This window comes from Carettochelys insculpta, chromosome 12 (assembly GCF_033958435.1).
Source record: "Carettochelys insculpta isolate YL-2023 chromosome 12, ASM3395843v1, whole genome shotgun sequence".
In the NCBI taxonomy this organism is placed as follows: Eukaryota; Metazoa; Chordata; order Testudines; family Carettochelyidae; genus Carettochelys; species Carettochelys insculpta.
Window position 1 is genome coordinate 9,495,139 of NC_134148.1, and position 14,863 is coordinate 9,510,001.

Sequence of the window (14,863 nt, forward strand, 5' to 3'; positions counted from 1 at the left end):
GGGCCAGCCTTCTGGAAGGGGAGGATGGCACAGGGCATCTGTTGGTGCTCCCTGAGGCCAGCTTGGAGGGAGCCACATGGAATCCAGCATCTGTTCCCTGGGGCAAGCCAGGGTGGTAGGTGATGCTCTTATGCTTAAAAGAAGCAGACAGGATCTTTTCTAAGGGCATGAGGCAACAGGTCACATTTATTGATGATATAACAAAATAGCATATTCCTTTTTACACATACACACACACACTGTGCTGATATTATAATTACTGGTCTGATGGTCACCCTGAAGTATTGATCATATAAGTCAGGCGTGAGGAGGAGGAGCGGGCATTCTGCAGGCTGGATTGGTGCTCCTAGTCTTAGCAGGACAGAACCCAAAGAATAATACAAGACACTCCCATTTTTTGTAGGTGTTTTCCACCATATAAGTCTATATATTTTGCTCTATCAGACCTTAATCAGTCACTCAGCATCATAATCAGTCTTTCTGCAACGTAAATTTGTTCTTGCAGTTATCTGATATCACTATGCTCATGACCCCCTCTTGGGTGGTGGTTTCTGGGAAAGTGGTTATCAGTTCCCTATCAAGGGGTACTTGTCCCTAATTTTGAGGCTCGTCAATCTGCCTGGTCCAGTCTTCGTAGTTAAATGGTGCCCCCAAGTCTTCAGCCCTGCCTCTGGTCATCCGGGTATGCAGTGGTCCTTATGTCTATCTCTCTAAAAGCATTCTTTCTCTCATTCACCAGGACACCACATTTACATAATTGTAGCATGGAAAGAAGAGTAACAAAAGTTTCTTTCTAATACTTTCATCACTGTGTTACAATTTAACGTTAGAATACACCAACATTACAAAGAGCTGGAGCTAAGTTAAAGCTGCCTGGTGCTAAGGCTTAAGGCTACATCATGTAGGTAATTAGTATCACAACATACATTAATTAGAACTAACTTATTGGCTACAAAACTGTAAGGTTACATTGTTTATATTGATTATAACTAATTTGTTGAAGAACAAGAAGTCTTGTGGCACCTTATAGACTAACAGATATTTTGGAGCATAAGCTTTTGTGGGCAAAGACCCACTTCATCAGACTTTGCCCACGAAAGCTTATGCTCCAAAATATGTTACTCTGTAAGGTGCCACAAGACTTCTTGTTGTTCTCAAAGCTACAGACTAACATGGCTACCTCTCTGAAACTAATTTATTATGCATTGTAAGGGAAGAGGGCACACACTCCAGCCACCAGCTTCTTCCCAGGGCCAGCCTTCAGGAAATGGAGGATGGCACAGGGTACCCATCAGCACTCCCTGGGGCTAGCTTGGAGGGAACCACATGGGAACCAGCAACTGCTCCCTGGGGTAGGCCAGGGTGGTGGGTGCTGCCAGCCAGCAGCTGCTCACAGGGGTTCTTGTTGCCCTCTTGTGGTCATGCATGAGTATAACTGTCCTGGCCATCCCTCTCCTCCCTTTCCATCAAGTAGGAAACAATCCCATTCTGCACATGTCATTGCACATATCCCCTCTACTCAGCACTGGCAAGGCCACATGTGGAGTATTGTGTACAGTTCTGGGCCCCTCAGTATAGAAAGGATGTGGACACACTGGAAAGGGTTCAGGGGAGGGCAACAAAATTATTAAGTATCAGAGAGGTAGCCATGTTAGTCTGTATCTTTGAGAACAACAAGAAGTCCTGAGGCACCTTATAGACTAACAGATATTTTGGAGCACAAGCTTTCATGGGCAAAGACCCAATTCATGCATCTGATGAAGTGGGTCTTTGCCCAAAAATGATTAAGGGGTTGGAGCACGTGACCTATGAGGAGAGGCTGAACAATTTGGGCTTATTTAATTTGCAGAAGAGAAGACTGAGGGGCGATTTGATAGGAGCCTTCAGGTTCCTGAAGGAGTGCTCTAAAGAGGATGGAGAGAAACTGTTCTCAGTGATGACAGATGGCAGAACAAGGAGCAATGGTCTGAAGTTACAGAGGGAGAGGTGTAGGTTGGATATTAGGAAAAACTATTTCACCAGGAGGGTGGTGAAACACTGGAATGTAATGCTGAGAGAGGTGATAGAATTGCCATCCCTAGAGGTTTTTAAGTCCCAGTTTCACATGGTCATGCCTGGGATGATTTAGATGGGGTTGATCCTGCTTTAGGCAGGGGACTGAACTAGATGACCTCCTGAGGTCCCTTCCAGCCCTAGAATTCTATGATTCTGTGAATCCAGCCGCACGGTCCCAGACCCCACACCTGCATCCTCCATCCCTCCCACCCAGACTCCCCACCCGTACCCTTCTTCCACCCCCTACTTCCAGACCACAAACCCTCGTGCACCCTTCCTTTCACCTAGACCCACATCCCCAGCCTGCTGCTGCACCCTCTCCCTCCCAGATGCATCTCAATTCTCTGCCTGCTCCTGCACCCTCCTTCCTGCCCATACCTACCCCCACCCCCAGACAAATCAATTGGGCAGTACATCAGTGAGGGGATTTTCTTGTATGTGTTTGACTTCTATGGCCCTAACCCTAAAAAGGTTCCCAACCCTTGAAATAGCACCTAACATCTTCAACATGTTTTACAAGCACAACAAAACATCAGAAATGCAGCACTTTAAAGACTAATAAAGTGATTTATTTGGTGATGAGCTTTTGTGGGACAGTCCCACTTCATCAGATCAATCTTATTTCCAATACAGACTGACATTTATAAGTCCAGAGGCCCCCCAAAAATTGGAATAAAAACTGACAAATCAAATAGGACTGAAGGAGGAGGGTAAGTGGGGGAGGGGTGTTAAGTGTCCTGCCTGGAATAATTATGAGCATCAGAGGAAAGGAAGCAGTCCTTGTAATGTGTGAGGTAATTCATGTCTCTGTTCATACTATGTATTAGTGTGTCAAATTTGAATATGAATTCCAATTCACAAATCTCTCACTGTAATCTGTTTTTAACTTCTCTGTGCTCTAGGACACAAATTCTCAGGTGGTTAACAGAACGGCCCACTTCCATCAAGGAAGTACAATGTAATCATCAGGCACATGTAATCTAAAGTTATAGCAGAAATAAATGGCTGCAAGTTGTCCTTACAGGCAGCTGGAGCTTAACTACTCATTACCCTCCTTCTGCATTTCATCGCCTATAACATGAATGTAAGACTGTCCTTCTCTGCTTTCTTTCACAATTGGTATCAAATCCTGATGCCACTGAAGTGCATGGAAGCACTGTCATTAATTTCACTTAGGCCAGGATTTCACTTTTTTGCTTCCCTCTCATTCTATCATTATTTATATTCCACCAAACCACTGCACCAAAGCTTGAATTAAACCCTGTGACAAAAAGCCTTGTAAATGCATTTGATAAATCACAAGCTGGCTGACAGAGGCCTGTCTATTAGCATATAACCACATTCATCATACTTGTGCCTGGAGCTCTGACACCCAGGTTGTCTGGGTAGCCATTATTGCTGAGAGAACAATTTATAGCAAATAGTGCATTAAGGTTTCATCTCTTTCTTACGTGCGAATTGTCTGGAGAGAGCTAATTGTTTTTTCTTAGATGTGTTCTTTAAATAATTTCTGCAAGTAATGTTTCATCTGCAGGTATTTGAGAGTAGTTCACTGTGAGCATACAACCTGTGAGCATACAACCTGAGCTCAGTTGGATTTGATTGGACACAAGGTATTTAGGTTCCTTGAAAAATCAGTGGCAGTTCGGAGCCTAAATACTTTTGTGGATCTGGGCCACCTTTCACGTGAAATGTTTCTGTTAACATCGGCTCAGTGGAGCAAAGACTCATGTTTGCAAATTCAAAGTATGTTTTCTGCTTATGTTCTTCATTTTCTTAAAATTGGCTGTTTCTGTAAATGGTGCTGCCCATTAACTCTTTCCCTAGAGCATTTACCATGAAAGGACACAATTGAGGTGCAAGCAAATTAGAAGTAATTCCATTTAGAGCCAATATTTGTAGAAGTATTTATGCAGTTTGCCCAGCTCATTTGGTGACATATCGGAGTGTAGAACTGAACCACAGCAGCTGCCACGACATCTCCACATCTGTATTCAGAATTTGCTGTAAAGATCTAAACTTACATCAGTCGCAAAGGGTCAAGCGAATACAAAAAGTCTGTGCCTCCCCGACTTCCAGTTCTCTCCCTAACCTATGTTGTTATGATTTTATTTTGTTATTAGTAGCATCATAGGCCATGTTTATAGGGTGAAATTTGAGTTTGGAAGGTCCTGGTTTCTTCCTTTATGAGGATAAAAAACCGAGTAGCTTCTGCTGAGTTTCAGCACATTCGTTTGATCAGCTCTGCTCCTGGTGGGCCAAGAGCAGCAAGACAACGTGAGTCTGTTTTACTGAATGGAATAGAATTATATACTTATATCACTTCTCTTTTTGCAGGTTGCATGGCCGATACCATGAAATGGCACCAAACATTGTGCCTATGGACTACACCAAGGATCCAGATGTTAAACTACCTATACAGCTTATAATTAACATGCCTGAGCTCAAGGTATTCCTTTTAACTGCTTATAAATGGCATTATGTTATATTTGCCTCAAGGGAGTGAGTTTGGTACTATGCTAGTGTAATAACTGATGTAAGAAACTGAGTTTGTCCCCTACCATTCAAGGGAAAACCAGTATCAGACACTGGAAATGATTAATGTAACTCCATGAAGTACAGACTTCTCCAACTCCAAGGGTGCCAGGACCAGAACCTGGAGTTGGGGAAGGGGTCCTCATCATGATGGCAGCTGCATGAATGCAACTCCTGTTAAAATTGATGTGAACTGTGTGCAAACAACTGATAGGACTCCCAGGAGTTCCTGGCTCCTGGCCACATTCTCAGACCATGAAGCCGGTAGGTCTTACACTGTGGTCTGTAGGGAACTTACTGGTGGTCTTCAGAGAGCTGGTTTATCACAGATGTTGGTTGCTCTTCCTTGTTTCCTGCTGCTAAATTGCCTAAATAAGAAGCTGCGAACACACCCCCTATTATGTTTCCATATAAATAAGAACTTGTCTTCCCATAGGAATGTCACATGGACCTCAGTGGAGGAAAGTGTGTCCATAAGACAACCAATGTTTGGTTCACATCATACTAAAATTGGGAGTGTGAAATATGAGCTGACACATCTCTTTTTTATCTGTTACAGAAAATTAAATGTACCATAGTTCAGTAGGACAAGTGTAGAGCGCTAGAGACCATTTAATCTTTTGAAGCAAAGTATTGAATTGTACCAGCTATGATAGAAAACAAACAAACATATTCTATATAAAATAGGTTAATAGAGTTATAGCAAAAACTACAGTCCATTTATGGCTGCCATCATTTGAAGTTTCACTCAGATATTTAAGGAACTAGTACAGATATGGCATAATTGGTGGTCTTTATTTCAATGGTTTAGAAACATTTCCATAATGTAGCACAGCAATCAGCACCTGAATGGAAGCAAAAGTGAAATGCAATACTTTTATGAAAAAATAAATGCATAGTTCTGAAGTCAGCATGCACTGAAAGGCATTTAAAGCCCAACTGAAACCTAAGTTTAGCATTGTTAGTCCCCAGAGGACCAAGTCTGGTGCAGACTCATGGCTGGGACTACATCATATGTGTTCCCAGAAGCCAATTTAACTCAAAAAAGTGCTTTTGTTGAAGAGCAGCATTAATGTGTTTAATATCGTAAATGCTGTCACCAGCATTCTAGCATACTGATATTCTTAATTTAATATGTCGTATTATCATTTTGGTAGGGTCATTTTGTTAGGCATCAAACTCACATGCTGATTTTTCTTAGCTAGATTCCTATGTTATGAAAATAGATCATACCTAATTTTTGACATTAGTGGTCAAAGTCGCAATGTGTGACTTGACTCATTTCTCTAAAATTAGGTAAATGGTCTTTCTATTTTGAAGCCCAGATGTTTGGTCCCTAGCTTATGAAGCTACACAACCCAGTCCCATCCACATCAGAACCCAGCCCCAGAAGGGTTTTCACTAATTCATCATACCTATTCTACATACATGGGAAGCCTTAATCCTTAGTTGCCATGGTAATGCTACGTGTCTTGTGACAGTTAGTCTTGTTCCTGGGCTTCTGGCCTCTGTTCAGTCCACTGGTCTCACTTAATGGACCAGTTGCCTTCATTGGGGTGAGGCATGGTCTGGGGGGAACCCAGCCCCCACCCACTTGTGTCAGGTTCCAGCCCAGGGACCCATGCAGCTGCTAGTGGGAAGGGCTGACTCCCTTAGCCCTTGGCGCAGCAGCTCTTCTGTCTGGGCCACTTCCCCCTGGTACCTTCTCCAGGCTGTTGCAGTAGCAAGTCCCCACTCTTGATCTGCTGAAGCTCCTCACTCTCCCTCTGTGGTGTCTGGTGTTCCTGATCCTCTCTCCTGCTCCTTTCATAAGAACAGCCACACTGGGTCAGACCATAGGCCCATCAAGCCCAGTATCCTGTCGTCCGACAGTGGACAGTGCCGGGTGCCCCAGAGGGAATGAACAGAACAGTTAATCATCAAGTGATCAATTCCCTGTTGCCCATTTCCAGCCTCTTGCAAAACAGAGGCTAGGGATGCCGTCCATGCCCTTCCTGGCTAATAGCCATTGATGGACCTATCCTCCATGAATTTATCTAGTTCTTTTCTAAACTTTACTATAGTCTTGGTCTTCACAACATTCTCCGGCAAGGAGTTCCACAGGTTAACTGTGCGTTGTGGGAAAAAATATTTCCTATTGTTTGTTTTAAACCTGCTGCCTATTAATTTCATTTGGTGACCCCTAGTTCTTGTGTTGTGAGAAGGAGTAAACAACGATTCCTTATTTATTTTCTCTACACCAGTCATAATTTTATAGACCTCTATCATATCCCCCGCATTGTCTTTTTTCCAAGCTAAAAAGTCCCAGTCTTATTAATCTCTCCTCATATAGCAGATGCTCCATACCAATCATTTTTGTTGCGCTTTTCTGAACTTTTTCCAATTCCAGTATATCTTTTTTGAGATGGGGGGACCACATCTGTATACAGTATTCCAGATGTGGATGTACCATGGATTTATATAAAGATAATATGACATTTTCTGTCTTATTATCTGTTCCTTTCTTAATGATTCCCAACGTGTTGTTAGCTTTTTTGGCTGCCGCTGCACACTGAGTGGATGTCTTCAGAGAACTATCCACAATGACTCCAAGATCGCTTTCTTGATTGGTAACAGCTAAGTCAGACCCCATCATTTTATATATATAGTTGGGATTATATTTTCCAAAGTGCACTACTTTGCACTTATCAACATTGAATTTCATTTGCCATTTCGTTGCCTAATCACCCAATTTATTAAGATCCTTTTGTAGCTCTTCGCAATCTGCTTGGGACTTAACTATTTGGAGTAGTTTTGTGTCATCTGCAAATTTTGCCACCTCACTGTTTATCCCTTTTTCCAGATCATTTATAAATATGTTGAATAGGACTGGTCCCAGCACGGACCCCTGGGGGACACCACTATTTACCTCTCTCTATTCTGAAAACTGACCATTTATTCCTACGCTTTGTTTCCGATCTTTTAACCAGTTACCAATCCAAGAGAGGACCTTCGCTCTTATCCCATGACAATTACCTTTGCTTAAGAGCCTTTGGTGAGGGACCTTGTCAAAGGCTTTCAGAAAATCTAAGTACACTACATCCACAGGATTCCCCCTGTCTACATGCTTGTTGATCCTTTCAAAAATTCTAATAGATTGGTGAGGCACAACTTCCCTTTACAAAAGTCGTGTTGACTTTTCCCCAACAAATTACTTTCACCAATGTGTCTGACAATTCTGTTCTTTACTAGACTTTCAACCAGTTTGCCTGGTACTGAAGTCAGACTGCCTGGCCTGTAGTTGCCAGGATCACTTCTGGAGCCCTTTTTAAAGATTGGCGTCACATTAGCTATCCTCCATACAAACCACATTTAGTAGTTCTGCAATTTCACTTTTGAGTTCCTGCCGAACTCTTGGGTAAATACCATCTGGCCCTGGTGACTTCTTACTGTTTAGTTTATCAATTTGTTCCAATACCCCTTCTAATGACACCTCAATTTGAGACAGTTCATCAGATTTGTTACCTGAAAAGAATTGTTCAGCTTTGGGAATGTCCCTTACATCCTCAGCTGTGAAGACTGATGCAAAGAAATCATTTAGTTTCTCTCTAATGACCTTATCATCCTTGAGTGCTCCTTTAGCATCTTGATCATCCATTGTACTTCTGATGCTAGGCCTAGTTTCATAAGTACTTCAGATGTACTTAAAATTTTTTTTGCTATTAGTTTTTGAGTCTCTAGTTAGCTCTTCTCCAAATTCTTTTTTGGCCTTCCTAATTATATTTTTACATTTCACTTGGCAGAGTTTATGTTCCTTTCTGGAACAAGACCCCTCTACATACCGCTCTGAAACCACCCTCCCACACTCATGCATCTTTGCCCATGAAAGCCTATGCTCCAAAATCTCTGTTAATCTATAAGGTGCCACAAGACTTCTTGTTGTTCTTGAAGCTACAGACTAACACAGCTATCTCTCTGATACTATGTTCCTTTCTATGTCCCTCACTAGGATTTAACGTCCAATTTTTAAAGGATGCCTTTTTGTCTCTCATTGCCTCTTTTACTATATTGTTTAACCACGGTGGCACTTTTTTGGTTCTCTTACAATGTTTCCTAAATTGGAGAAGTTGAACCTCTATTATGGTGTTTTCAAAAAGTTTCCATGCAGCTTGCAGAGATTTCAGTTTAGGTGCTGTACCTTTTAATTTCTGTTCAACTAGCTTCCTCATTTTTGTGTAATCCCCTTTTCTGAAATTAAATACTACACTCTTGGGCCTCTGTAGTATTTTCCCAGACACAGGAATTTTAAATTTAATTATATTATGGTCACTATTACCAAGCAGTCCAGAAATATTCTCTTCTTGGACCAGGTCCTGTACTCCACTTAGGCCTAAATCCAGAATTGCCTCTCCTCTTGTGGGTGCCAGGACTAGCTGCTCCAAGAAGCAGTCATTTAAGGTATCAAGAAACTTTACTTCAGTTTCCCGTCTTGAGGTGACATGTACCCAGTCTATATGGGGTAGTTGAAATCCCACATTATTATTAGGTTTTTAATTTCGATAGCCTCCCTAATCTCCCTGAGCATTTCACAGTCACTGTCACAAACCTGGTCAGGTGGTCAGTAATGTAACCCTACCCTTATATTCTTATTATTCAAGCATGGGATTACTATCCAGAGAGACTCTATAGAACAGTTTGGTTCATTATGATTTCTACTTCATTTGATTTTGCACTTTCTTTGATGTACAGTGCCACCCCCCAGCACAACCTGTTCTGTTCTCTGTGTAATCTCAAACCTGCTTTCTCCCACTACTCTGGTCTCTTCTCCTCTCACAGTCTCCCCCCACCCTTCCCACTGTGAAGGGCTTTTAAAGGCCTCTTATTAGATCAGTCATGGAGTCAGCTGGCCCAATTAGGCTGAGCCATCTCCCGCCCAGCTGCCTGTGATGGCTCTGCTGGTGCTCCGCAGGCTCTTCTGCTTGTTTGGGCTCCCTCTGAGGGGGCCTGCGCCCTGGCCCTCCCACAGTCTGTTGTGTATTGTGTTGTCGTAGTGATACATCTGATTGATGCTATAGTAACTGAGTTATATTATTAGGGGGTTAGCCCAGCTTCTAGCTTGTAATGCGAAGGTAATAAATAGAAAAGCATATCTCTGTGTTCAAGCGATTGTTTCCTAAAATCCAAACAACATACCAGTGTCCAACCAAATATTACCTGGCACCTCACAACTCATCCCTGATATAATATCATTCATTTTCTTAATGTGACACAACATATGGGTAATCCATGAATCCAGAAAGATTCCCTCCCTTGTTCACTGTACTATATAGCAGAGCAGCAGCAACAGAAAAATTAGGGCAATTTGAGGTTTAGTTTAATATATTCAGTACTACAAGAACCATTATCTTCTGTAACTTTCTATGAAATGATGCTTTAAAAGATAATATTGAATTGTTAATTTAAATATTTGTCGCAATAAAGAACAGTTTAATAACTCATAATAAAAAAAGGCTGTTTTCGGAGCAGTAAATATTTCAGAACCCTTTTAATCAGTCGCCTACATCCTTTTATGTAAAATATCCTGTAACAGAATCTATAAAACATTCTTCATTGATCTCAAGGTGAGTCAATGTTAGTCATGTTTCACAGGCAGGGCACTGAGCACAGATATTAATAGTCATAGTCTTCAAATATGGCCTTTCGTTTTAGATACCTTGGTTTTCAGAGGACAACTTCAGACATATATTGACCCAGACTGTCCAACATTAGTGCCTAAAGTTTGGCTCTAAATCCACATTTTGGAACTTAAATCAGTGGCCTAATTGTCAGACATGTCCAGCACCCAGCAAAACCAGTGATATCTTTGGGCTTGTGCCTCAGTTATGACAAGATAAATGCAGTGCAGCTGAGGGGGAGGGAAGGCAAAGGTGATTTAACGTCTCCTCCTGTTGCTCCTCATCCAACCACCATTGTAACTCTAAAGCAAACTTTGTGTTGCCCTTTTAATCTGTGCCCCTTTGCCTGTGGTCAGAAGGGGACATTCCAGCAACCTGAGGCTATGGAGCTTAAAAGTAACCTGTCCACATGTCCTTCCCACGCTGCCTGCAAGGGTGGATAGCATAAAGCCTCTCCAGTTGCTGTTATTCCTTGGGAATTCCTAGTGCAGAGGGGGATTGCATGGGGGCCAGATCCACCGAGTTTCCACTTGTTATGTGTCACTCAAGTGGTGCAAGGAACCTAAAGTGGGATCAAGGATTTGGCCCCTCTATACCGGTTTGTAGATGTACTTCTTCCTCGAGTGTCCCCGTGGGTGCTCCACGATAGGTGTCGGGCTCACCCCGGCGCTGCAGATCGGATCTTTCCAGCAGTTTCTGCCAGACCGTGCATGTGCTGGCGCGCACCGCTCCCCTGCGCGCTCCCAGCCACGTGCGCGATCCGGTCCCCGCCAATTCCTTCTTAACCGCCATCGGCTGCAGCTGGAATCCGTTCAGGCTGCGGCCAGAGTCAGCGTATTTAATGTTTTAAGTGTTTTTAGAGTTTCTTTTCAGTCTTTCAGTCTTTAAGTTAGCTTGTTATTTTTCTTATTGCAAAAAAAAAAAAAAAAGGTATATAAAAGCCTTAGTAACAAGAGGAGCAGCGGAGGCCCGGGGACGTAAGGCCATTAGGCCTCCTGCCATGGCAGGCTGGGTCCGAGAGGGGAGCAAGCACAGAGAAGGTGCTAAGTACCCTATTAACAACTCAAAGACTCACTGCAATGTCCTCTTCAGGATTCAAGAAGTGTGAGTCATGCCGCGAAGCTATGCTGGCCTCCGATGGGCACAGTCGGTGTATTAGGTGCTTGGGGGAATCTCACGTCATCCAAAAATGCTCCTTCTGCGCAAAGCTCACGGCTAGAGCAAGGAAGGACAGAGAAATGCTGCTAAAAATGCTGCTCTTTGATAAGGCCCTCCAGCCAGACGTGCCAGAGCGGCCCCAACAAGAGGGACCCGCAGGGGCCCATAAAAGGAAGGCGGCTTCCCTCACCCCATCAGTGCAAAAACAGAGGAAGCTCTCGCCAACCCGATCCCTGTCGGCAGCCACAGCGAGCGGGACGGGTGCAGCACATAGTCCCCAGCCGCAATCACAGACGAGCGGCGGCGGCACAGAAGCGCACGTGGCAGAGGCTGAGCCTCTGATAATCAAACAGCCGGCCCGCACCGCGAGCAGAGCGGCGGCCAGGCAAGCGCTGGAACCGGCGGCACCGCAGCTAGCGGCACAGACCCCTGGGGCACCGACGGTGGAGAGCTCGCAGGCACGCGGCCTGCAGGCGCCAGGGGAGACCACCCGCGCGGCACCGCAGCAAAGCATGCCAAGCGCGGCGCCGACAGCGGGGCCGAGATCCCTGGCACGGAAAGCGGGGGAGTCAGCCCCACAGGGGAGGGGAAAGGCAGCAGAGAAAACCCGGCACCGCAGCCCTTCTCCAGACAGGGCTGCAGGGCTGCTCTCTCTAAGCCCTCCCCTTATGCTGCGAACTCCAACAAGGAGGCAGGGGTCTCCCCCAGTCTACCCTGAGCCTCCCTCCCCGTTCCTCCAGCCAGCCTCACCATGGCTCGGGCCACCCTCGCCTTTTCTGGGATTTGACCCCCTGGAGTACTATCACAAATCAGTCTCACCATTGTCTCAATCACCCAGACGATCTCGCTCCCCCAGACACCGGGGGTATGCGCCTCGAGAGTGGTCCAGGTCTCCATCCCAGGAACCGTGCCCGTGTTGCCATGGTCGCCCCTATCATGCGGGGCATAGACACCATAGGCATACTACCAGGGACAGATCCCCACAGACGGTTCACTATCCCTGAGAGCAATCGCGGACGGGGACGGAAACGCAAATATCTCAGGGGGAGTTGATTCTGGAACCCTGAGATTTCCCCTCGCAAGCCTCCAGCGAGAAGATGTATCACCGTCAACAGGACCCAGAGGGATCCAGAGAGGCTTACCCTAGTGGTTCCTCTCTATCCTCCCCCAACGAGGCCACGGCCCCAGGGGACGTCCATCCCCCAGACGATCTCAAACAGTTCCAAGAGCTGTTTGAAAGGGTGGCCTTTACGCAAGGCATCCAAACAGCAGAGGTGCAGGAGAAGCACCATAAGCTCCTCAAAAACGTGAGACCTCCGGCCTCTTCCAAAATAGCTATTCCGCTCAACGAAGCAATTATGGAGTCCGCTACCACGATATGGCAGACCCCTGTGTCCGCTCCGCCTAAAAACAAGAGAGCGGATAAGAAATACTTCGTCCCGGCGAAGGGCATGGAGTTCCTGTTCAGTCACCCACAACCAAATTCTCTGGTGGTGGAATCGTCTCAACAGAGGTCGAAAACTTCTCAGTACAAGACAGGGGGAACGGACAAAGATGCCAAGAAGCTAGAGTTATTCGGCAGAAAGGTCTACTCCTCCTCTACCCTACTGTTGAGAGTGGCAAATTATGCAGCACACCTAGCGAACCATAACTTTGACAATTACTCCAGGCTGACTTCCCTCATGGACTCGCTTCCAGAGGATAAGAAGCCAGTGCTGAAGGCCATCATGCAGGAAGGCTACGCAGCCTCGAGGACAGGAGTTCAGATCGCCCTGGACGTAGCAGATACGGCGGCATGCTCAACGGCTACAGCAGTGGTCGTACGCAGGGAATCCTGGCTTCAGACATCGGGTATCCCGAGGGATCTGCAGGCGAAGATCGTTGATCTCCCCTTTGACACACAGAAGTTATTTGCTGAATCAACTGATTCGCTCCTTCATTCCAGTAAGGACTCAAGGGCTACTCTCAGAACCTTGGGGATTTATACCCCTCCATACAGGAAGAAAAAGTATTACCCTCAGCAAAGACAATACCTGTATCAACCCCAGCGTGCTCACTACCAAAGGGGCTACGAGCAAGGGCGGCATCAACAGCACCAACAGTACAGAACTCCCAGGCGACGTTCCCAACAGAGCCGTGCATCCTCGGGGCAGGGCCAAAGGCAACAAGTTTGACAGGCAGATCGAGGGCTGCACTATCACTACCATCGTGCAATGTCATCCATTCTACGCCCAGAGGCAAAAGATCACCACAGACAAATGGGTACTGGAGATCATAGCCACGGGTTACGCGATCCCCTTCCAGTCACTCCCACCGCCATGACCTCCACCCAGGCCCCATCTAAAGGACGCCTCCCACGAAGCGAGACTCAAGCAGGAGGTGGACCATCTTATGCTTATAGGGGCAATGGAAAGAGTGCCGGAGCAACTCCAAGGGAAAGGGTTCTATTCAAGATACTTCCTTACAGAGAAAAAAACAGGAGGCTGGAGGCCCATCCTAGATCTTCGAGGCCTCAATCGGTACTTGCGCAAACAACGCTTTCGGATGATCACAGTCACCTCTATACTTACGGCACTGGACGATGGAGATTGGTTCGCACCCTCGACTTACAAGACGCGTATTTCCATATAACAATCCACCCGGCTCGCAGGCGTTTTCTCCGGTTTATGGTCGGCAAAGAACATTTCCAATACAAGGTTCTGCCGTTCGGCCTCTCCTCGGCCCCCAGAGTATTTACCAAGACCCTGGCAGTGGTGTCAGCCTAGCTGCACAGACAGGGGGTGTTTATATTCCCATATCTGGACAACTGCCTACTGAAAGGGGCCTCGAAGGAAGAGGTACTGCGCATGATATGCGTTACAGCAGGCACGTTCTCTTCGCTGGGCCTGGTCATCAACCTGGCGAAGTCAAAGATCGACCCCACACAGGACATAGAGTTCATAGGGGCATGCATAAACTCCATCACAGCAAGGGTTTATCTACCAGATGCCCACTTTCACGCCATTGGTTCCCTCGTACAAGTCATCACCTTCAGCCCCACGGTGCTGGTTCTAATGTACTTACAGCTGCTAGGCCATATGGCAGCAGCAACGTTCGTAGTACAGAACGCCAGATTGCATATGCGCAGCATGCAGCACTGGCTGGCGAGCGTCTACAAACCGGCAGCACACACCGTCCGCAGGGTGGTGTCGCCCACAACAGAGGTGCGCAGATCCCTGCAATGGTGGGTGAACCCCAAGAATATGCTAACAGGGGTACCCTTTCATCAATCACAAATATGTATCTTTCTCACCACCGACGCCTCCCACATAGGGTGAGGAGCACACATGGGTGAAAAGGTGACGCAGGGACTGTGGTCCCCTACGGAACAGTCGCTGCACATAAATATACTGGAGCTCAGAGCAGTGTTCAATGCCTGCAAACACTTTCGAGACCATATACAAGGCAAAGTAGTCGGGATC

At 45.8% G+C, this 14,863-nt stretch overlaps 1 protein-coding gene across 1 annotated transcript in view; it reads left to right on the plus strand.

The window, feature by feature from the left end:
* The window catches only part of CIB2 (calcium and integrin binding family member 2), a 150,690-nt gene that overhangs the window by 68,299 nt on the left and 67,528 nt on the right, over positions 1 to 14,863 (plus strand). Inside the window, exon 3 of the mRNA XM_075006833.1 lies at positions 4,393 to 4,504. Coding sequence (XP_074862934.1) covers positions 4,393 to 4,504 — 112 coding nt within the window. The remainder of the gene's footprint in view (positions 1 to 4,392; positions 4,505 to 14,863) is intronic.